The following is a 23,939-nucleotide window of genomic DNA, read 5'->3' on the forward strand; positions in this document are numbered from 1 at the left end:
TCATCAAAATGTCAGAAAGCAAAAATGTAATTCTGACAGATTTAACCCATACACATCTACCTAAATGGACAATTCTCTGTTACTTTTGGGACGGTCTTCCAAAATAAGTCAAACTTGTCAAAATAAATACCCACAACAGGCATGTAAAGTTTAGCCTTTTGTTTTTTCCACTGCTTTTCTAAATACGTTAAAAAATGTTGGGAGGCCCATATGTTTGTAAGGTCAACTCAACCATTCTGCAGTAAAACCCATTTAGAGAAAGTGCACCAGACAGTAACTCTGTTAAGACCCAGACCTCACCACGTGGACTTACTGACCTATACGCAACCTTAAATTTTATATTGCTCAGCATTTGAGCAGTTTTAGAGATTTTTGACATGCATCTCCTTCAGAACTCAGGAAAACAAACCCCAAAACCTAACAGAAAAGGGAAGGACCACCCCCATGGCACCCAAGCTGACCACCTCTGGTGGTTTAGCACCAGGACTGGAACTCTTCAGCTTATCGCACAGAGCCGAGACCCCAGCCTGGAGGCAACCGTCATAAAAGCAGGTTGCCACGCCACCGTTTGAGGGCCGACACATTTTGGCAGAGGATTTTGGCTACTTCCCCTTAGAAGGAATGGTGAGAATCTTCAGATCTATCCCAGAGACAGCAACTATTTTCATTGCTTCCACATTTAAACTCAGTCCCACTCCCTCTTGCCTGCCCTTGCCTACTCCGATCCCCATTCCAGGCGAGGGTCTCCCCTGCCCCATTTTATGTGTGGAAACATCCCATGCTCTATCTCATAAAGGCTCTTTACAGCTTACGTCTCCTCCTCCAGCCAGTTCTAGTCGTCTTCTCTACGCCACAGAGAGGGTCCCTAGCCCTAGTCACTGCTTTCCCCGACATTAGCGTCAGTCCTGACAGCATCACATCAGGCTCTTGATTGAGTCTACTTACCTTCCCTCAGACGTTTTTTTTTTAATCTCTTCTACAGTCAAACTGGACAGCTGCTTCTTGCCCGAAGACCTGGAAGGGGTCATTCAATTCAAGCAAGAAAAAAAAATTACTATACTTAGCTTTTATTCCTGAAGACACTCTACTTTCAAAGAGCTCTTACAGGGAATATTGCTGGGCTACAACCGACAGGACTGGCCCACTTGCTTAGCACAACTGGGGCACGGACAGTATCATCAATGTAGACAGAGCAAGGAGAAGTAATGTGCAATGGAAGTTAACTACTTAGAAGAAACTATCAACTGATCTTCAGAACCTATACAGGAATTGCTAGTAATTCAGCTGAATTACAGGCCTGAGAAAGTCACAGCTTCTCTCTCCATGTTTTAAAACAGACATGTTTGAGATCACAGTGGGGGTTTTTGTTTTAAGTTTGGCAACATAATAAACAGCTTGACACTGAGACTTTTAACAGGAGAAAACAGAGAACCACAACAATTTCCCTCCTCAATACAAATATAAATACAAGGCAAGTAAGCATTTGACAATTCCTTCCTTTTTTTTTTTTTGGCCAGTTGTTATAGGTGAATTCAAGTCCAGAAATGTTAAGCAGTTGGTCCTTCTCAAAAGATATTTTGCAAAGTAGTAACTCAAATATAAAATGCATCTTGGCATGTATTACAATGAAAGTGTTGACGTACATTCACACTTTATTTCACTTCTTCCAAGGAATAAAGTACCAGTAAAGATCCATGCGTTTACCTTACTGCAAACTCCTTGCTCTCACTGAGAGCAGACAATCCCACAGAAATCAATGCTTCCTTTCCTTAGATGTCACATTAAACTACTCAGGTTTTAAGTGTTGTGAATGGGATTTGCAATCTGTTATAGTGTATGTAAAGAGGATTGTCTGTATTTATGGAGCAAATGCCGGAAACAAGAGAATGACATCTGCTTTAAAGTAACTACAGACAGTACAACTGGCATATTTTGAAATTCTAAGGCAACAATAGTGGACCAGCATATGAAACTCTACTGTAGAGACCAAGTTAATGTACTGCTTTTCTTCTGCAAAGTAGAAATACTCTGATTTTTTTCCCCCCTTTTTTTTTTAAAATTCAGTAATAGGTAGCAATACAAAATGCCAATATTGCCACCAGATGACTTGTGTACTCAACTTCTGCATTCAATGAAGCCCTTAAGATAACATGTAATGTCTGGTTTGAGTAGTACACTATTTAAGATGATCTACCTGGCAATATTTATGTATATCAAAAATACACACGCACATTTTTGCAGACTTGCAATTTAATGTATTTTCATAATTCACTACAAAAAATGCAGTTTCACAACTGCTACCATACACTGGGACTCCTACAGTAGTATGGAGAATGTACAGATGTCTTTCCCAGAACTGGCAATACTGCGCATTGTGCAAATTGTCTAGGACTCCAATCCTTTTTGAGCAGCAGTTAGAAGAAAATTTGTGGGTTGAATACTGATATCAAAATACAGATTTAAATAATTTACTCTTAAAAACATTCATATTTATAGCCTCTTACAGAAAATAAACAATTCATCTGATTATCAGATATGTCCTCAGTTTTTCCAGTTCCAAGGTATACACAGGTCTCCATCCTGCAGCACAGAGTAGAAATGCGAAATGCAAAGGTGCATGCCTTGTAGGTACGGCAATGATTCTTCTAGCAGTCGTTTACAACAATCTATCATCTGTGCACTGGAAACACTGGGTTCCTTATACAGCCGATCCAAAGAAAATTTTTCAGTGGAGGTATCGATTAGCTCTTTTTCTGTAATCATCATCCTAAGCAAATGAAGACAACATACAGTGACAAAATTAGAACTTAATCTCTTAAAAAACAACCCCCTTGAAATAAGTATATTTGTAGGTTATATGCATGTAAACAAAGGTGTCATTTCATGTACAGCTATGGTCCAGCTGAGATTTTTGTGCAGGTTGATACCCATGTCTACCTCAGAGGCTAGACTGAACGTGCTTCCATGACGATGGGCAACAGCATGCCTACAGAGTCACATTCGAAAGCCTGCACCATGACATTTTTTTGCTCACCACGTCATGGGGAAAAATACCAAAATAAAAATCCTGTGAGGCTCCATTTTTAATGTAAGGGATGAAAGTACTTAAATAACCTTGAAAGTGTAAGCTTTAAGAATAAAATCATCTTAGTAACTACTCTGTCTTCTTAACTACTCTGCATGTCATCAAAACCAACAGATGACAAGTACAGTCAGCTGATGCATATTAAATGTGTTAATAACTTACTAATTGCAGAAGTATATGGATTTGGTTGGACTCTATCTTAAAGGTCTTTTCCAACCTAAATGATTCTATGAATATTGAATTCATAGTTTGCAGATGATTTTTTCCATTCACCCCAGACAAAGAGTGGTAAGACACCACACGGCAAACTCAAGCTACTCAGAAATAAAGTTTACATGCAGAATTAACTAAGACTCACTGGAACTGTGACTGATCATCTAATGCAGAGACAGTTCAGGTTCAGCAAGCCTCACTAGCTCAGGCACTGTGCCACATTAATATAGCTATACTTCCAGAGCCAGCTTGGTTATAGAAACAGCACATTGCTGCCCTACAACACAGACCCTGTGCTAAACAGGGGGGGAGCTACAAAGCAGCAGCACATTTGCAGAGCCACTGGGATGTGAATCGGCCCAAGCTAAGCAAGGACACAGCTACTGAGACTATTTGACTCGTGTGAAAACACTACTGTAGGGGTTCAACACCACTCTTTCCAGAGCTCGCTACGAGATCTCCGTGTACTTGCATGGCACTATGCTCTGCTGAGGCACTCAGATCGCTGTACAAGAGCCCAGCCCAGCTCTGGTGGTCAGGGATGAACTGAGCCAGTGAGTTAACCCAGAGCAAGCCTGCCCTCTCTACTGACCATATCCACACCACCCTCCTGAGCACATTCTCTAATACTCGAGCATCAAGCTTTCCTGTTCTGTGAAACCTCGGGCTCCTTTAAAGGATATAAAGTTAGCTGCACATAGTGAGAACTGCAGGTTTCTTTTTAGTCACTTTCACAAGGAGGCTTACACCTCTATCGCAATACAAAACTGATACTTTACAAAAGCAAGGGAAGAAGTAGATTGATACGAAATGCTGCATTACTACAAGACTGACGTTATCCACACAGATAAGACAATTTTCCAGAGCAGCAGCGTTTGAACTCCCCAGTGCATCAGGTCATAGAGAATTCTAGGTACACTATGCTATTTACTGCATGTAAAACATTCATCTGCATATGCAAAGTAAATCCAGCACATCTCAAAATATTTTCCTTTTTCTCAGGGCCTCTTTAACAACCACAGGAGGCTAAGGAAAATCAGAAGTACAGAATGGGTTCTGTTCAAGGAAGCATTAAGTGGAAAAGGAGTTTTCAGCTTCAATAAAAAGACAACTAAAGGGAAATATGACATATCCACAAAAAAAGTAGAGGTGATACAAAAAACCCATTCTGTATTTATTTCCTACAGCACAAGAACAAGAGAATGACAAATGAAATCAGCAGGCTGTGGGTCTATAAAGCAAAGAACACCTCTTCCCTCCTTCATATATACATGCGGTATCTAATTCAACTGTGCAATTTGCTGCCACGGGATATTTTGGAGCCACAAAGTATAAATTGGCTCAAAAAATAATTAGACAATTAAGAGGGGAAAAAAAGAAGATCTACTGAACGCTCTTAACATGAGATAATGTTTTCCAGCTTCAAGTATTTTCTCAAGTGCAGTCAGTCAGAAACTGTGAAGGAGTACAGAGTAAAACACCCACCTAATTTTTTGCTCCGTTCATACAGCCTTTCCGTAAGCTAATGGGTGATGGGGACAGACCTTTGGTATGACCCAGTATAGCTGTTCTTTACTATTTTATACAAGCCAGCAATCATCCAACACACAACAGAAGAGCTGAGATATGTAGCTTGGCTCTTACATTCTTACAACACAGCTGCTTATACTCTGAGGGGAGCCCCACATTTTTCCTGGATTAGTGTCTTTTAAAATGTGGGGTAGTGTGAGGTTTTTTGGAGAGTGCGTTACCCAGATGCAAATGCATACATTTGCTACAACATCCCTCCCAACCTCTACAGACAATACTTTCCCAGCTGTCACATATGGACAGCTACATAGACAGCTATTCAGCAGTTATAACTTACATGGCAAAAATAATCTAACTTCAAAGCTAGACTAGCATTATGGAAAAATTCCAACCAACCTCCATGTTTTACCGAAGTCCATCTCCAAAATGTATCTGCCCAAGTAATCAAGTCTTAACAGAGCTAAAACTATAAAAGCCTTCAGTAAGGCTCATGCCTAAAATAACCTTCACAAAAAATACGTGGATCTATACATCATGTATACACTCATGACTGTGATATTTCAACAATTCATTAAAAGCTTTCCAAAGCAGAAAAATAAACTTGCAGTAACCACCTCTAAAAGGACAGTAACACCCAGTTACCCGTTAGAGTATTTTATTCAAAATAAAACCAGTATCTCTACTTCATGCTCTTAATCCTCAAAGACACATAAAACATACAAGGTCAAGAACAAAATTTAGAGTTCTGATGGATATTACAAGTTATGGACTTAATATTAAGTATGGTACTATGACTCACTATTGTCATCTCTCTCATCTCACTCACATCTGTGAAAGAGTACCAAGGAGATATTTCTCTCATCATTCTAGCCCAATTTTTTTCTTCCCCTTGTTAGCTGCTAACTAATCTTTTCCTCAACTAACTGACAAACAACTAAAAATAACAATTCTCTAGTCAGTATCAGTTATTTTTACTTTGGATTTTACTGTTTTCTTCTCACAATGTAAGTAACATTAACAGAAGTTTGTTGCTTTTCTTATTCAATAAAAAAGGTCTCTTTCTTAAACCCCCCCCCCCCTCCTTTGGGGAAGTAATTGTAAAAAAAATTACGTAATTTTGTCTTGTAAGCAAAGATCTTTTATTTCTGAATAAAGTACAACTGTTTCTACAAGGTGAAGGATGGGTATTTTCTAACAACTGTTTGTGTTCACTGAAATTTTTTACTGAGTAAACCTGATGGGTAAAGTTCTATTTTATAAACAGAACGTTTTTCCACCAGAAGAGCATGAATACATTCTTCAAAGTTCTCCTCCTCCTACAAATAAAACATATGACATGCAAAGATCTTCATGAATTAAATGTATCGAGTCACATGAACACTTACTCCTCCTTTCTTTTCAGATTCTCTCTTGCTTCCTGTGCTTTGGCAAAAATAAACCATTGAAGGGTTGCTGGATCACAGATGGTTGGGATCGTAAAGTGTCCAAATTCATGTAAGCTTGGTGCATATCTGTCACTAATGAAACATGATGGAAGTAAAAAACAAGGTAGGTATCTTTTTTTTATGCAAGCATTTACATGAATTTTTCATGCAATTCATTCTTTCAGAATGAATTCTGAAGATAAAAGGTATCAATTAATCACAATCAGAATAATTGGTAAAAAATTAATGAAGTTAGGTTCATGAGAATACAGAAGCATCATACATAAAGCTTTTTTAAAATTAATTTCAAAAGCAACTGTCAACAATACTCAAAAAATATATACAGCAGCACCATCATACACAGCTGAGTGTTGACCTGACAGCACAACACCTTTGATTTAACCCAGCACAACACTGTAAGATAAAGAGGGAACTCTGACTCTAACTTGAATGAAATTAAGCAGGATTTTCTTCAATCTGATTCCTTTTTAACCCATAAAGGCACTTAAAACCTTTAGAAACAAGAAGACTTTGACGTAACTAATATAATCTTGGATTTTCATTTTCTTCTTAGTGAGAGCAATAATCGGTGTAACAAAAAAAAAAAAAAAAAAAAAGAGTAAAAGCTCTAAAAGGAAGAAACCTTTCCTGCAAATACCTACCTTTCCAGAATCATTTGCAAGCCTCGCAGACTGCGAGGATGAAAAGGTAGTCTACTGTCACATAATTTATTATAGAAGGAATCCAGAGTCTCGTAGTACTCTTCTAGAGTCAACAGGGGTTGCAGTTCTTCAATATATATTACTTGTATGCCTCCCAGAAGCTGGCTTATCCGATCTTCCAAGAACAGCAGCCTTTTTTGAAGTTTATAATAATTCGGCAATCTCTCAAAAATCTGTGCACACACACAAACAAACATTGCCTATGTTACAAAACATAAAACTCAATTTTAAGAAATGAAAAAAAAAACCCCAAGAAACTATAAAAGAGGAGGCACTTAACAATGCAAACATGGAACTCAAGGGGGAGGGGGGAAATCAAAGAATAAATCAGAAATATAAAAAATCAGAAATATCAATGTATACATTTTGGGGCAAGATATAATGGAATAAGCTCATAAGTATTTTCAGTATTTATACTATAAAGGCACCAAAGGGCCATAACAAGATTGATGGATATCCTCTTTCTCTATATATACAGAAATTAATAGTCCCAGAATAAAAAAAAAAATTATAATGAGGCCTACATAAAATGTTTATCACTGCAGTTACTGTGATAGAGCTATTCCACATACAGTCAAAACTGGTTTTGCCAGCCTAATTTATACCAATTCTCAAAAAGAGAAGTCTCTGTTGCTGGAACTAGTTCTTTCCAAGGCTTTTGATGATAACCTAGCTCACCTGAAGGGACAGGACAAAGGAGGAAGGTACCAGATCTCTAATCTACAAAACCTATACCAGAAACGGTTAAGAAGTAATCAGACTTGTGAGTCAAGACATAGAAGGTGTGATAGGGAGAAGGCTGGACCACGGCAACAAGTGAAAAGGGAAAGTCTGTAGTAGTAGTCACTACTTACCATCTACCCAGTTATTACTATAACATAGTTTTCCATACAAAAAAAATACTGCTGCTGGAACAAGTCAAGTGATTTCAGGATAATCTCTTTAGAAACCCAAGGGAGTAGTAGAATCAGAACAGCTTTTGGCACAATAAAATTCATTGGTTCAGCATTTGTTATAGAGAAAAACTGCAAAAATCCTCTAAATATTGTAGCTCTGACCAAGCGTTCTACAGAGTGACTTGGACTCTATTCTACTGCTTCCTTTTTCTACTAATTAGTAATAAAAGTAATAGCACTTAGGACTGCTTTCTAAAATGGGTCAGAATTGGACAAAAATATTCTGCTCTCTAAAAACCAAGCAGCTAGCCAACCTCATGAAGATTTTCACTGACTTTTTCTGTGTATCATTTAACATGATCTTCAGTGCATTTTAAAATAAAAAGCCTTTGATTTCAGGTTCAAATACATACCTCTCCTTTGTCTTCCAATGCAAATGCCATCACCACAACTAACTACACACATTGTCCCGTCTGCACAATACTTTGTGAGGATATATGACCCCTTCAGAAAACCTCTCAGCAAAGGTTAGAAAGAGGAAGCATTTCTCTTTTCAAGGAAGACAGTGTTTATTTTAGTATTAATCAGAAAAACACTTTTATTCCAATGACTATCAACACTCTCAAATCTCAGAGTAGAAAGTTTTGCATTAAATTCTAGTTTCTCAGTTTAAATTCTTTGTAAATCATTCACATTAACAAACCATGGTTTGTTTTCTCCCTCAGTGAAACATATATAGGCAAAAATTCAAACAACCACCAGAGAAAGCTTTGGACTGAGTGCTCCAAAGTTTTCATATTATTCATTGATTGGAATACAGAAATAGAATATTCTGATACTCTAGCTGGGTGAAATTCCCAACTATGAAATTCCACCAATTACCCCTTATACAAAGAAATATTTTTTGGTAGAACTATCAATAATATTTCAGCAACCAAGATTCAAGAAAACTTCCTTAAGTGACATGCTGATATTGCTACATATTTTATTTGTGGTCCTTTGCATATAATACTTTATAATTCAGGATTCCAGAAAGCTTGTCAACTCCAAACTTTACAAAAGCAGCAGCAGAATTCACATAAGATAAAGATATGTCACTAAAGATAAATTTCTGCAACATCCACATTATCTGCCTAAAAGAACAAAGTAAAGTGACAGGGTTGGTTAGCAGGTATTGACTGAAATGATCACTTCACAACTCCCTTTAAGTCCTATTTTAAAAAAAATCTGAGTAAAATTTCTAAATTCTTCATGGGAATGAGCTCTTTATGGATCATGAAATATTCTGCCAGTGCTCATTGCATAGACTGGAATACTGCATAACAAATTAGTTTTCTTTATATCTAATCAGGGGTAGGACTGATTTGTTAGTGAAAGCAGCAGTAAAGATCTGACAAAGATTGTTGTTAGTAACAGCATGTCACAGGATTAAATTTAGAATGCAAGGTACACAGTTATGCCAAACATAGTAGCTATATGTTTGCTTTAAATTACTCAGTTACCTGCACCAATTAATATTTTGGTTATAGTTTAAAAAAAAAAAAGGATGTCATAACAAGAGGCATTATTATTTACTTTGAAATCTTCTTACTTTGGTCCAGTGATGGTGAACATCCATGGTCCCGAGCATTATGTGGCCTCCTGCACTCATACCTGAACGGTCTGTAAATACCACTGTGCGCCCTAAAGATTGAACAAAGCTCTTTACTAATATGGGTTATTGCAATTATTTCCACAATTATTTAAGGCTTAACTATGCTATTAACATGTCACAAGCAACACATTTCTGCAGCACACACACACAAGTAGGTGCTTTTGTTATTCTCAAAATTTCAAAGAGTGATTCTTGAAAACTCCAGTTCAAGAATTTTTTTCATACTAACTTTACCTAGCATTTGCCTTCTCCCTGTTTAAACTTGGTTAAGATTTTTAGTTAACTGGACTTTTTTCTTACGAAGACTACTTTTAAAATAAGAGAAAATCTCAGCAGACAGCATATTCAAAGAATCTGTACAAGTCATGTATACAGCAGGAAATATATAGAATCATAGAATCGTTTAGGATGGAAAAGACCTTTAAGATCATCAAGTCCAACCTATATGGTATAATATGCTATATGCTTAAAGTATATATAAATAAGGTAAAGGTAGGTCAAAGAACTATTAGCACAGCCATTCAACACCAATTCCACAGAACTCTGCAACATGCAAGCTGTAAGAAACGCTTTCATATTATGTTTTTGCTCTTTTTTAAAAGAAAGAATAGAGACAACATAAGAGGATAATACTAGCGTTATTTTTGGGGGGACAAATCAGTTTTGAGTGAGTATGGTTTTTTAAGTGAAGTACAATGATCCTCAAGAATTCTTTAGGGTAAAAGCACAGGCAACGATTTATCAAAATAAGCTTCCACAAAAGTCTTCAGTGTGATGCATTAATCTGCAAGACAAGGCTTAAACAGAAGCTCTTGCTCTCAGAAATCAGTTTTCCAAAATCCTTAAGAAAGAGCAACACTGACTTTAAGGCATCTAGTCCATCCTTGTACCCTAAGGCAAGATCAACTGTACCTGTATAATTACCGACAGGTATTTGCCCAGTATATTATTAAAGATGTTCAAAGATGGAGACTTGGAACAGGTTCACAAAACAGACTTCTCTAGCACTTTAAATCCTTAGCATGCTTAGGTGAAGAAACCAATTTGAAACCTGATACAATTTAAAAATACTACTTATTGTCCTACCCACTCTGTCTTTTGACAAAGGATTAGGTGAACCCTCAAATGAAAGCCACTCAAAACTGAGTATCTGCAGACAGGCATAAAATGTGGAGTTACAATTAGAGGAAACTGCTACTGCCACAAGTCAAACAGCTGTATGAGAAGAATGGTAGGTCAGGTTTACAGAATATTTTAGTTTTTCCTGAGAAAATACAGACTTTAATATAGGTATTTTATGGAACATGCACAATAAGTGAGGACAATATGATTTTAAAGGTATTCTAGTAAGTCCTCCTTATATTGACTCTTTATAGAGAGCTACTTGCATTTTTGTCTTCAATCTACCATGGGTAACAATCTATTGCTACCTCTACCCTTTCAGAGGTTCAGTCTGGATTTTTTACTTTCATTGTTAGCACTTAGTCTAGTGCCTTCAACTCACTCAGTTTGCACTTCTTAATAAGTAAAATAGAAGCTGAGTGTAGCGAATACACTATAAGGAAAGGTCATTTTAAAAAATACCCAGTAGCTTAAAATGTAAATTCTCACCAGCTTTTCAGTAAGCCTGGCAGGTTTGTTTTTGCGGTTATGAGAAGCATTTGTGAAAAGAACTAGAGCTCCCTTGTCACAGAAGACTCATGCTCATCTTTGAATCAATACTATATTAGGATATACGAAACAAGCAATAGAAATACCTTTAACATTCTTTAATACTTCAGGTCTCTGTTGGACTAAGCGTCCTAGACTGTGTAGTTGGCTACAGCGGTGAGCAATACCCCAGCTTCTCTGCCACCTAAATAAAAATATAATTGAAAGCATTTAATTCTCAACGTTATTAAAAAAAAAAATCACAGAAGTTGAGATGCTGCTGAAAGCCTTATAACACAAACAACTCAAAACAGCACTCCAACAGTAAAAAAAGCAAAGGCCTACTGAAAAGCTGTCCGTGTCCTATGTTATTTGAACAGATAAAAAGCCTAAATAAATTCCACAGTGTTTCTTAAAGTGAGTGTCAAAAAAAAAAAAAGGAATAAAACCAGATATAGGAAAAATAAATACAAAACCTGGTAGACAGAACACAACTTGCAAATCTCTCCCCCGATAAGAAGGGGGTTAGTAAGTAAATAGCACCAGACAACCCGCTATTTGGTTCAGTCACGTGGCATGCAGTTTCTGTTTGTACACTGTATAACATTTATATATAGTAATTGCTCCTCTAGACAAGGACATTGTCTCTTCTTTTTTCCCTTTGAGTTCCCAGCCCCAAACATTACTATGATTCCAGTGGTAAGTTGCTATATTTTTTTTTTCATATTTTACAGTGGAATAATTTTTGTTAAACCATATAGGAGTCAGGTACATTGGTGACTTTAATATACATAGTTTTGACATCTCTTCCATCACAGACAGATCACACTCCTAACTAAATTTCAAAAAGCATGTAAATTGTAAAGTTGTCTCAGTGTATTGAAAAATTACGTCCTTTTACAAACTTCTAGCTGATATGAAACTGTCTCAAAATGGGAAATTACCATTCCCTTATTGTACTGGGTCTGTCTGGGATGGAGTTAATTTTCTTCATAGCACCCTTGTGTTTTGTGTTTTTTACTAAACCAGTGTTGATAACACACCACAGTTTTGGCTATTGTGCAGTGCTTGCACAGTGTCCAGGTTTTCGCTTTTTCTTTCCACTCTGCCCCCCTCCATCAGTGAGTAGGCTGGGGTGGGCAAGAAGTTGGAAGGGGACAGAGCCAGGACAGGTGACTCCAACTGACCAAGGGGATATTCCAGACCATACGATGTTGTGCGCAGCAGTAAGTGCTCAGGGAAAGGAGGACGAAGGGGGGACACTTGTGGTTATGGCGTCTGTCTTCCTAAGCAAGCATTACACGTGCTGAGGCCCTGCTTTCCAGAAGGGGCCAAACACCTGCTGATGGGGAGTAGTGAATGAATTCTTCCTCCTGCTTTGCTTGAACACACAGCTTTGCTTCACTTCTCGTGGATCAAGGTAGAAGTTTAATAGGTGTTTTCTTGCTTTTGCTCTTCCTATCCTCCTCCCATCCCACTGGGGGTGTATGAGCGAGCGCCTGTGGGGGTGCTTAGCTGCTGGCTGGGGTCAACCCACATCATCTCATCTAGGGAAACCTAACTGGCAAAACCCCACTCTTTGGGGTGCAGAGAATGGCACTATGTGGCAGCAGTTATGAGGCAATTCAATCTATTATAATGCAAGTCATTCTAACAACTATTTACTGTTACCTAGCAATATCACTTTGCTTTCAGTAGCACCAGACAGGAATGTAAAAGGTGGCTTATAGATCCTACCTTCTCTTCAGCTGTCCTAAACTTATAGATGGAATAAAGCCAATGACCCTGTTATTTTTTTTCAAACCTCTGTGAACACTAGCATTAGGCTGCAGGATCACAAGTAGTAGTTTCCTATTAAGATACTTGTCAGATTTCTGACACTCACATTCTTTTCTGAATTATGGCAACGTAACTCTTGGAAGGTTAATAACTCTTCATGGCCCACAATAGTTTTAGTGTATTTTAAAAGCACAAACTATAAGAAAATTAAATATAAGCCATGAATAAAACCAAACCTACACATTTAATACTGAAGACTGTTTCAGAAACTTAAAAACCCCACACCACAGCAGTGGATTAGAAACTGTGTTGAAAAAACTGGCTTCAGCTTAAAGGAAGCCAGGGTCTTTTATAGGGTGAAAGGAACAAAAGCATGATTTCAGAAGCTCCAACTCTCTCTTTCCTGGTTAAAAGAAGAACTTAACAGACTAGCCCTTGAAATAATCCCCCAAAGTTTATTTTTCCACTGTTCAATACCCTCACTGCCATTTTCCCATCCTGAATATCCCACTTCAGAACATCCTCATTCGAAGGTGCAAAATTTAAAAAAGGATCATAAATTATTTTCTGGAAAATATTCTGAAGAATCAAGATCACCGACTGTACTCAGCCCTTTCAAGCAAACAAATATCCTCCTCCTCCTCCAGAGTGTGGGAAACAAGACACTAGAAAGAACAACATTTTTATTAAGCCTTCACCGGATGTCAGTATGTACCATGTGCAAAGTTGCATTTCACTGCCAATCTAGCTACCTTTGTAGATACTCACTTTAATTCAGAAAGAGCAATTTTATCCAGCAAAACAGTCAAACTAACACATACACACAGGTCCTATTTCAAGTGCTTATGTGTTTGCCTCAACTGAAGCCTACGTTACTGGTTACAAATACTAGGTCTTTTTGAGCAGATTGTAACAGGAAACTTTTGTCCCAATAGAATTCTTCTAGAAAAATATTATTCAGTGCCATAACACTTTTACATATATGAAATATAGCTGTTTTGCTGGAATAAGCCTTTAAAGCTCATGGCATACTGTTAAACAACACTTCCTTGCTTTGACTGTCTTAATGCAAGTCCAACTGATCTAATTTATTACCTGATATCTGAGAGCTGGAGTTGATGAGAGAGTTCAAATTTTAAACGTTCTAGTTCTTTTCTAAGTGGCAAACTCTTTTTCAGCTTTTTTACTGCACTTGCTTCATTATCATCTAGCCAGGATCTGAAAGAAGAGGAGGAAAAAACCCAACAGTAGAGGCATGCTTATTATCTTTCATGAAAACAGTACAACTAACTGAATTCTTACTGTTAACATTTTATTTCAAATTACTGGGTAAAGGGATTTTTTTAAAGTAGAAGACAACTGAAATTGCTAAATGCTTCACCTTAACATATCTACAAAGGAAAACCTGGTGCTTAATGTCTTTGGGGGGGACTAGGGAATTAAATTGAACCAAAAGACAGTGTTACAACCATAAGACTTAGAGGCGTGAAAAGTGTAGAGAAGCAGATTAGTTTGATTTAGGGGGGCAGCTTCAGAACTTAGTGCTTTAATGAAAGAAGTTCCCACACATCTGCCTTTAAAAAAAAAAACAAAAACAACCCACCACACCAAAGTGATCATAGTAGACTGTCAAATAAGGGAGGTGGTACTAAAGGGGCTAAGTTAGGTTAACTCTTACAGAGCTGCGATGAGCATTGATTAAGCAGGTCAAGTTTTACTGTTCTTTTGTCAATAATCACAACCAGGCAAACGTAACTCATGAAGTACATCTGAAACTTTCAATAAATAGATCATTCTATTTCTAGGAAAAAGCTACTCTAAGAGATTTAGCCCTTGTTCATAGCATAAACTTATTGTCACGCTCTTATTTTTACAAGCAAACACTTCCATTCTCATACTATATTCTAAGTGAAAAAAATCAAACTCAGAAGCAAAAAGAAAGGCCCAGTGCCAAATGGCCAGGTATTAAACCCAGACTGTTAATATGTAACTGTTTGTGGCATTTCTTGTAAATGTGTAAAAGTTAAGTAAAAATAGTCTCTAGTATGTTAAATCTCAGTTAAGTGTTTTATAGTAGCATATATTACAGTAGTTTTATTTGTAAGGTGCTAGGCAGGATGAGGGGTATTCTTTGCTCTGAAGATACTACCACCACAGTTCTGCATTTATTTCAAATGGCACCTAGGTCTCATTGTTACCCCTGCCTCCTTCTGAATCGCCACCAATATTCCACAAAACTGAAAAACTAGATCAACCAAAACTAGATTGACCAAACATGAATGCTGGGCAAAGAGACAAGAATGCCTCAGCTTAGCTGGCACTACAACTATACCAGGAGTTCATTTGAACTCTCTTTGATTATAAAAAGCGTGACAGAATTACATGTTGGACAATAAAGTTTTGTATTGTTTGGAATACTTATTGCTTGGCTTTAAAAAACTCAGCATTAGAATAAGAACAATTTGGGTTACAAAATATCAGTTAAATAAAAGCCTTACGTACATTAAAGTTGTTTCCACTCTCTGGGCTTGTTCTAGTTCCTCTTCAGGATCCTTGAATCCAGTAAAGGAATAATAAGTCTTATCCCATTTGATAGGTCTGTTCACTGTGCTTTTTGCTTCCTTGTGGGGCTGAGAGTTCACATTCAGACTTTGAATGTGCTCCGTAGATAAACTGCAGGAGTTGAGAATATCTAATACTGTGCTCAGGAGATCCCTAGTATGTAATGTAAAACTGACTGCTCGAAACCCTATAAAATACAAGTCCCACAAAATTAGTATTATTTAATTAAAATTATTTAAAATGCATTCACATTTCTCCCATCTTACAACAAGAACCCAAACAAGGCAGACATAGTTGGAAATTATTATGATATTGTTATTTCAATATTCACTGCAAAATTCACATGCAGTTTAACCTTTAAAACTGTTACGTGTCCAAAAATATAAATAGAGCTGCTTTAACTCTCTGAATCATTGGACAAATTGGAAACCTAGCTACAGATGCAGCATAAGCCAAAAAAGGATGCCTTTGCTTTCGCAGTGGCAGTTTTGTCCAACAGCTCTACACAATTCATGTTATTACTGATCATCGCTTTGGATATAATATACTGTAGAAACGCAGTACTACAACAGCTCTTGACAAGCTATGAACAGAAGCTTCAGAACAAAACATTCCACTTGCACACTGGCTAAAACTAAGCCCCATCACTTAGCTATTGGGCCTAACTGCCCCATTAGAAAGCAAGCACTAGACTCAAGAGCAGAACACAGTTGCCAGTTCAACTGTTATTTTAAATAGACTGGACATAACACCACTATTATCTTGAAAAACAGTATGATTTTGTCTTCTAGCACTACAGTCCCTCACAATTTGCTCAAGTGTTTTGACTAGCAGGATACAGAACAAAGCTCATCTCTTAGATAAGGCATATTGGTACATCAGAGACAAATACATAGAATAAAATTAATCAAAGCCAAATAATTATTCCAAACTCAGCAATATGTTCTGTAGTCTCAAAGCTGAGAGACTATGTAGTAAATTGAAGCTTCAGATATTGTACAACTTCTGCTTACAGAGTACGTTCCTACTGATCCTACAAGCACCTAACATTGTGTACTACGCGTTACCCGCAATGAAAACAAGGACCCAACTGTTGTTCCAGTTAAACATGACAATGGTATTAAAAGGAGAAAAATTATCATTTACATCAACCTATGTTTTTTACTTCCTCATACTGTAGTAACTTGACCTCAACTTTGTAATTCCTCATTCTTTCAATGCTTTTTAAAACTTAAGATGTTTAATTACTTGGGATGGTCCTAGCCGTCTGAGCTAATACATATTTTCATGGTTTGACAGGATTTTATTCAGTTGAAAAGTCATTATGACTGCACAAGGCTAAGTAATGGTCTGAAAGAATTTAAATACAGGAAGATACATTCTGCACGATATAAAAGCACCTGAAGCACTGAAGGATTCTTGAACATTAGAAGAGTTTGGTTCTCTTTCTCTTACATAAAAAGTAAGCTGAGTTGGCTTAAAGGAGCGAAATCCTGGTTTCTGTAGGTTCTCCAAGTAGCCATTTAACCTCTTCAGAGAATTTTCATTTACTTCCTGTTTAAAGACAAAAAAAGAAGAAAAACCCACTACATTACAGATTATTAATTTGGCCATTTTTCGTCTAAACCTTTTTAATCTTACATGCAGAATTAAGTTTTTACAAACTGCCAGCTGCTCTTAACAAGTAGTGATATAGTTCATATTCTCAGCATAAATGAATAATTATCTTGCCTGAATAAACTGTATGATGTATATACTTGTATATTCTTGTACATTCCAAAACACCACTTTTAAGGCTTTCAAGCTTAAAGAAATCCATTGATTCAAATACAATGCACAGCATTTCAAAGTGATAAAGCAAGTAATTTGTATTATAAGTTAGACTGGGAGGATTCAGTATTTTCTTTATAACAATTAAACAGAAAATATGACTAATAAATAATGGATGTTTAAGGGATCTATCCTTGTTAAAAATAAAAAGTGCACCTTTTTGTTCTCTGGTAACAACCATATTCAATTCTAATACTACTTTTGTTTCTCTGACAGTAGGAAAACCAGAAAATTTCCATCCTTCATATATGACACGTTTACAAAGAAAGCACACTAAAAGATTTTTACCCTCTCTTTGGGATGCTGGCCAAAGAAATCTGGATGCACAGCAAAATAGAAAGGTCTGAGAGCATTGATGGCATCAGCTCCTGACAAACTTCTTGACTGAAGAATGCATTGTAACAATATCTTCTCCAGACATAACCTAATAAAGTAATAAAATGTTTATGTATGATGCAACCAATCAAGTGACAAACTGATATAAGTTACATTAGAATGTGACAGAATGGGGTAAGCATTCACAGTTGCAAATATAATCATTTAAAACTGGTATTAGAAGTCTGAGTGCTGGATTTTTCCCCCGGGACTCACAAAGCTGTCTTTATATGGAGTAAATCCAACAGGTTCAAGAGATGGTGGATGCTAATGGCTGATTAAAGACATGTAAATAAGTACAATAACTTTTTCCGCTACTTTCTCAAAGCAGGCTCAAATAAAAATTCCCCAGTCGAGTAGTTTGGATCGTAAAGACTGGCTTTAGTGGTACTTTTTGTAGCTATTGCTGAAGCTGCTCTTAAAAGCCAACTCTTACATACTTTTCAACCTCCAAGTTAAAAAGCCAAACCCAGTATTTTTCAAGCAGTGCCAAAAGAGTATTAAATTTTACCCAGGAGTAATAATCACAATTCAATCAAAAGTAGTTCTGCATTCGTTTCTGAAGTCCACATACTTGTGCCCATTTAAAAAAAAATAAAATCTACTTTCCCAGACACTTTTATAGAAGACATCAAGTAAAAAGACAGTACTTTTTTGCCCTTTGATCTTCACTGAAAGAGAAGAAAACAAGGACTGAAAGAAATTTCAGTGGTAGGAAAAGATTGTTTCACCTAAGATCAGAAAGAAAAGTTGAAGTTCTAGGAAGTTCAGAAAGTACAAAAGATTGAATACCTCCAATTATGCATAAATTAAACAACAGTTCTGCAAAGAGCACACTTGTGTAACAGAAGACTGAAATGGAAGCAAAAACAAGTTCTGAATTAAAGACCACCAAAATTTCCTGCCATAGCTCAAAGCTGATATTCATGTTAGCAAACTAATTACCAAGAGACAGTCTATATAAAAGCAGCAAGAAAATGTGAATTGGTAAATATTTAATAACAGATTTCTCCTTTAGCTGATTTCACAGGCTAACAAATTCAGTGGGCCAACCATTCTTCCTGTGATTAACATTCATTTTAGTTTGGAACTCATATAAGGGTAGGGATTCTGCTCTGTTAAGCAATACAATACTGTTTCACTCCTCACAGTATCATTCATCCAAACTGCAAGCCCCAAATAGGAAAATATATGGCAGACTAGAGGCAAAGCTGCTTCCAATTCACATAAAACTAATAACTTCATTAATAATAATAAGCAAGACTGTTCTACAAAGAGCTATTTGTTCAGCATCCTAGACCAAATAATTGTCCTGGATATAGTCTCACCTGTTTCTATTTCCTGACTGCTTTCATTAATTAAAAAAAATCAAAATAAAAAATCCTCAAATTTGTGCTCAGACAATAAGCAGTATTTTTCATTTTGGCAAATGGTGGAGTAAATGACAACAGCTGAGTTATCAAGCAGATGCAATGACCCTTACTCTACCTTTTTTCCGTAAACCTTTCCAGCTCTTCAATTAGAAACATGAAAGCAATTAAAGCTAATGTTTTCTGCCTAAGAGGCAGGCAAATACTTAATTAGTAGGTCTTAAAAGTCAGCTTGCTGAAAACAGGAGACATTTTTGTAGAAAAGTGGAATAGAAAATCTGTAATGTAAGATGACTGATGAAATTTCAAGCTGTTATGACTGAAAACAATTTTCATACGTGTGGATTAAATGGAAGATTAAAAAAAAGACAAAATGTATTACTGGCAAACACTTCTACCTCCTTGCTGGCAGCATCTGAGGAAGACTCTAAGACTAGTCATCACTATAGCCCATGATCATACTCAAAATAGCAGGAGATGGTGAAGTACCACAGCAATATTATGTTTTTATGGAGAGCAAAAGCTCTCAATGACAAGAACATGCCAGAGTTGCTCAGTGACGCAGGAAAAAAAAAAAATCTTTACCTGACCTGGAAAGAAAGGAAGCAAAGCACACTGGATAAAAGTCCACTTGGTCATATGCTTTACCATTTTTTATCCAGAAACACCAAAATAGTCGCTTTACTGAGGAAAAAAAAATAGCAGATTTTTTTTTTTTTTTTAGGAAGTGGACACAAAGCGGTAAAAAGGACAAAAATTATTTCCAGCAAAGGAAAAAAATAGTAAATTAACCAGCTACCTATCTGATAGCAGTTTTGATTAACAGCCATGCAAGAAGCCTACATCCTCCTAGACCCAGCTGCTAGGAGGAAGTAAGGAGCAGATTTCTCTCTTCACCTTATTCGTACACCATTTCCCACATCCACTCTCAAGCAACATTGGGTGCAGTTTCCAGTAGTTAGAAAAAAGTTCCAACATACCTAGAAACTATTAATCATACTTCCAAGTTTATTAATCATAAACTTCCACCTGGTATTCTACAAGAAAAGTGGCCAAGTATGGTTAACTTCAGTTCCCTTGTTTTGTAGCTAAACATCACTGTCATGCCAGTAGGAAGGCTCAGGATTCCAGCCAGAAGTCTATTTTGAACTTGCTTAAAAGAGAAATGCTCAAAGGCCAAAATTAGTCTGCGTGACAGAAGGAAGAATTCATTCACTGAAGGTGAAAGACAGAACTCTGAGGCATCCTTCAAGTCAAGTGACAAAATAAATGAATTAAAATGAATTTAGACAGAGAAAATGAAAGAAAGATGCTTATGGCTTCGCTCACAAGGAGCAAGGATTGTTCCAAGAACTTTATCCAGATTTGAAGAGCAGAGAAAGGCTTCGTGTTAAAATCAAGGTCATAACCACTTTGAGGACAGCCGTCTCCACTTCGTGAAAAATGTGAAACACAATCTCCACTAGAACACATTATGCAATAGTACTCTAGGACAGATTTAATTTATTGATTAAATAATTCCCTTCAGCTTTCTTTTTACTTTTTCTTCACATCTCTCTGAAGTTTAACTTTTTGGCTTATAGCTTTGGCACTGAAAAGCTTTGTTAAATTAAGCTCATTATTACAGATACATTCACTCATTTTGAAACACTGAGCTTTAATAACTCAATAATGCAGTAATATGTTGGGTATCATATTCAGATTTAGACCTCCACTTTCTCATAATTAAGCTATTCTAAACCCCTTGTTTTGTTGAGAGCATTTTAATCTCTCGCTTTAGGGATTTTCAACTGTGGATGCTCTGTTGAAAGCTTCAAGCTGGGAAGATGAGAAAGCCAAAGAAATAAGCATTAAACAAAAATACCAAACCAGTTTTACATATATGCAAGTCATAAGCAAACACTTAAAATGTATGCTAAAGGTAAATTAGGTCAGCAGCATGCCATACCTTCTCACGCCTCTCAAGCAGCAAAACATTTCAGCAACTCAATGGTCAGGCTAAATTTCAGCCATCCACTAACTCACTTAAAAAAAAAGAAAAAAAATCCTGTTTAGTAATAGACATGAGTATTTCCCCCTGTTACTTATCAGTGCATTCTCCAAATCCCAGGTGATACCTCTTAACAGTAATACAAAATTGAGAAATCACACATAAAAACTAAAGTTTTGCATAAGAATGTTTTCAGTTTCCTCTACAAACAGTGAGTCTTACAAATATTAATAGTCATAACCATATTTTGATTTGAAGATGAGTATTTAAAGATGGTCCAGTCAGGGAAAAAACCTCTAAAAAATTATTTATTGAAAATGTTTCCCACTCTTCCCAATGTTCAGTTTTTGTCTTAAGTATAAAACCAAAAAACTAGAAGCTTTCTTTAAGCACTAACACATACCAGCTAGTGGAATTCCACGTAAATTTTTACTCTGCGAAGTCCAAAACTTTCAAACAAATGATAATCCTTGAAAATTTATATGCCAACCAATTTATGGGGGCACAATATAAAACCAAAGGGAAGACACTGTCATACAACAATGCCTAGAAATCTTTATCAACTGTAATCAAGCGTTTTCCAACAGGAGATAAACCACTTATGTCAGAGTGCAAACATACACCTAATTATTAGGGATCATGAGGGAAGCTCCCTATTGGCAATGTTTTCATGCACTTTTTTAGTATACTACTTTGCACTTTTTAAAATAACATGTTCCCACTAAGTATGCCATTTTAAAGCACCTGGGATGAGCGGTTATCAGAGAAACACCATCCCTGTTCTAATACAGCATAATAGTTCCTATGACTATTTTGCAAAACGCTTAAAGTTTCAGAAGTGCATCTGACTAATACAAATATACTTAACTAAGAATATAAATTGTTTCCAAACATTTTACTAGAGGCAAATAGGGTAAGAAAAAAATACACTGTGCTAAAATATCCCCTAAATACTTTATAACTTTTGTCTTCTGATTTCCAGCTAAGCAGGCAAGACAATAATAATTTCGTTTTTAGTGTCCCTAACAACAGTCCTAATCATAAACTAACTTAAATACATTAACGTGCTCTCTGGTAATAAACCAGTTTTCTCTCGTTGTAATTTTAGCTTCAGGGATTTGGACAGAGGATGGAAAAACCCCAAGAATCTCACTAATCTGTGGTGACACTTTATATAACCAGACAAAAGCATCACTGTTTCTTGTTTTAAATGCTCTATTAACAGCTTAGAAATTGTTACATTGCTTAGTTAAAAAATAAAATCTCCTGGTTTTGAGTAAGTTTCACCCGCACCCCACCTCAAAGACAGGCTTGCTAACACAAAACAAAATATTAATTATGTTGCAATCATTTTGCAAAAGCCTTTGGAAACACGACATTGCATGCTACCACCTCACCACTCAAACCGAGATTTTCTATTTCAGCTGGAATAGGTTACCTGCGCTGGACCCTTAAGGCGGTATGAAGAAAACAGTATGAAAATAAACAAGATGACAGCACAAAATAAGCTTTGGTGCAACTGATTGACGCACTGCTTGAAAGAAAATCAGCTCTAGTGCTCCAACCACCAATAGTTTTAACTATTTAAAGCAGAACCCCCGTGGAATTCAGTTTAAAATTCACTAACGGTAAGGACGTCGGTCTTTCCTACAGGTACTTAACAGCGCAACTGTTAGCGATGGGTGTCACAGGCCTCCCCCCCACCGTTAAGGCGGCACGGAATAAGGAGCAATCTCGCCCGCCTGCCTGACCTGCCTGCCCCGCCGGCAGCTCTCGGGCAGGTCGATGCTGACCACCCCGGGCCGTACGCTGCGCCCAGCAGGTGCCTCGGGACTCAGCCACCGGAGAATGGCGGCACCGACGGGCGGCCGCATGAGCTGGCGCCTGCCGTCCCGCTTTCCCAAGGCAGCCTACGGAGACCCCGCCACCGGAGGAGCCGAGCGAGGCGGCCCCGCCGCCCGGCCCCCGCCCGCCCCACACCGCCGCCGCCAACGGCCGCCCCGCGCGTGCCCGCGCGCACGTACCCCTACGCGCGCACGGACCCTCCGTCGCGGGCAGGCTCCGGCAGGGCGGCGGCGGGGAGCTGCCCCTCGCCCGGCACCTACCCCGCCGGCGCGGCGCAGCGACAAAGCACGGCCCGGTGTCAGCGCAGCCCACATTCCCCCCCCGACCGCGCTCGGCCTCGCACCGTCCTCCGGCCGCCGACGCTGGCGACGGCCGAGGCCCCCCGCGGCGTCGCCCGGCCTCCCCCCCTCCTCTCCTTCTCTCTCCGGTGTCCCCCCTCGCGGAGGAGCCCGAGGCCCCCGGCCCGGACCCCCTTACCGCCACGGCCGGACAGCGCCCGCCGGGGCTCGACCCCCATCGTCTGGCGCAGCCGCCCCCGCCGACGACCCCGGAGACGGCGGGAGGGGGCGGGGCAGCGCCGCGGAGGGCGAGGGAATTCCCGGCGGGGCCGCGGACGGCGGGGCCAGCGCGCGCCTGCGCTCCTGACCCCCGCGGCTCCGGCCTGAGCGGCCACCCCGCCCCCGCCACCTCCCCGCGCCCCGCCCCCGGCGCACACGTGACGGCCGCGCGCCCTCCCCCGCGCAGGCGCGGTGGGCCGCCGTTAGCCGCGGGCGGGCAGGCCGCCCCTCCCTCCTTCCCTCCCTCAGGGCCGCCGGGGCTCTCCCGCCCCGGGGCGCTTCGGATCGGGTCCGGAAACGGCGCCGGAGGCCCGCCGCTGTGCCAGCGCTCTTGTGAAATGTTGCGGGTCGGGGACCGGAGGGTTAGGTGAAACAAACACTTGGCAGCCATTGGTTTCATGCTTTAGGTGTTGCTACTGCCCCTGGTTACAAACTGCGGCCCATCTTGTAAATGTGA

At 38.6% G+C, this 23,939-nt stretch overlaps 1 protein-coding gene across 1 annotated transcript; it reads right to left on the reverse strand.

Annotated features, from left to right (window-relative positions):
• Positions 1–1,107: 1,107 nt before the first annotated feature.
• Positions 1,108–23,587, reverse strand: TCAIM (T cell activation inhibitor, mitochondrial). The gene is made up of 11 exons (XM_075493219.1): positions 23,403–23,587; positions 21,039–21,114; positions 17,634–17,769; positions 16,916–17,069; positions 15,456–15,702; positions 14,049–14,171; positions 11,282–11,379; positions 9,462–9,553; positions 6,915–7,147; positions 6,214–6,345; positions 1,108–2,767 (listed from the first exon to the last, which is right to left on the reverse strand). Exons 2-11 carry the CDS (start codon positions 21,065–21,067, stop codon positions 2,542–2,544), a joined length of 1,470 nt encoding a protein of 489 aa, XP_075349334.1. The 5' UTR covers positions 21,068–21,114; positions 23,403–23,587; the 3' UTR covers positions 1,108–2,541.
• Between the last annotated feature and the right edge of the window lie 352 nt (positions 23,588–23,939).

Source organism: Mycteria americana, chromosome 2, assembly GCF_035582795.1.
Source record: "Mycteria americana isolate JAX WOST 10 ecotype Jacksonville Zoo and Gardens chromosome 2, USCA_MyAme_1.0, whole genome shotgun sequence".
Lineage (NCBI taxonomy): Eukaryota > Metazoa > Chordata > Aves > Ciconiiformes > Ciconiidae > Mycteria > Mycteria americana.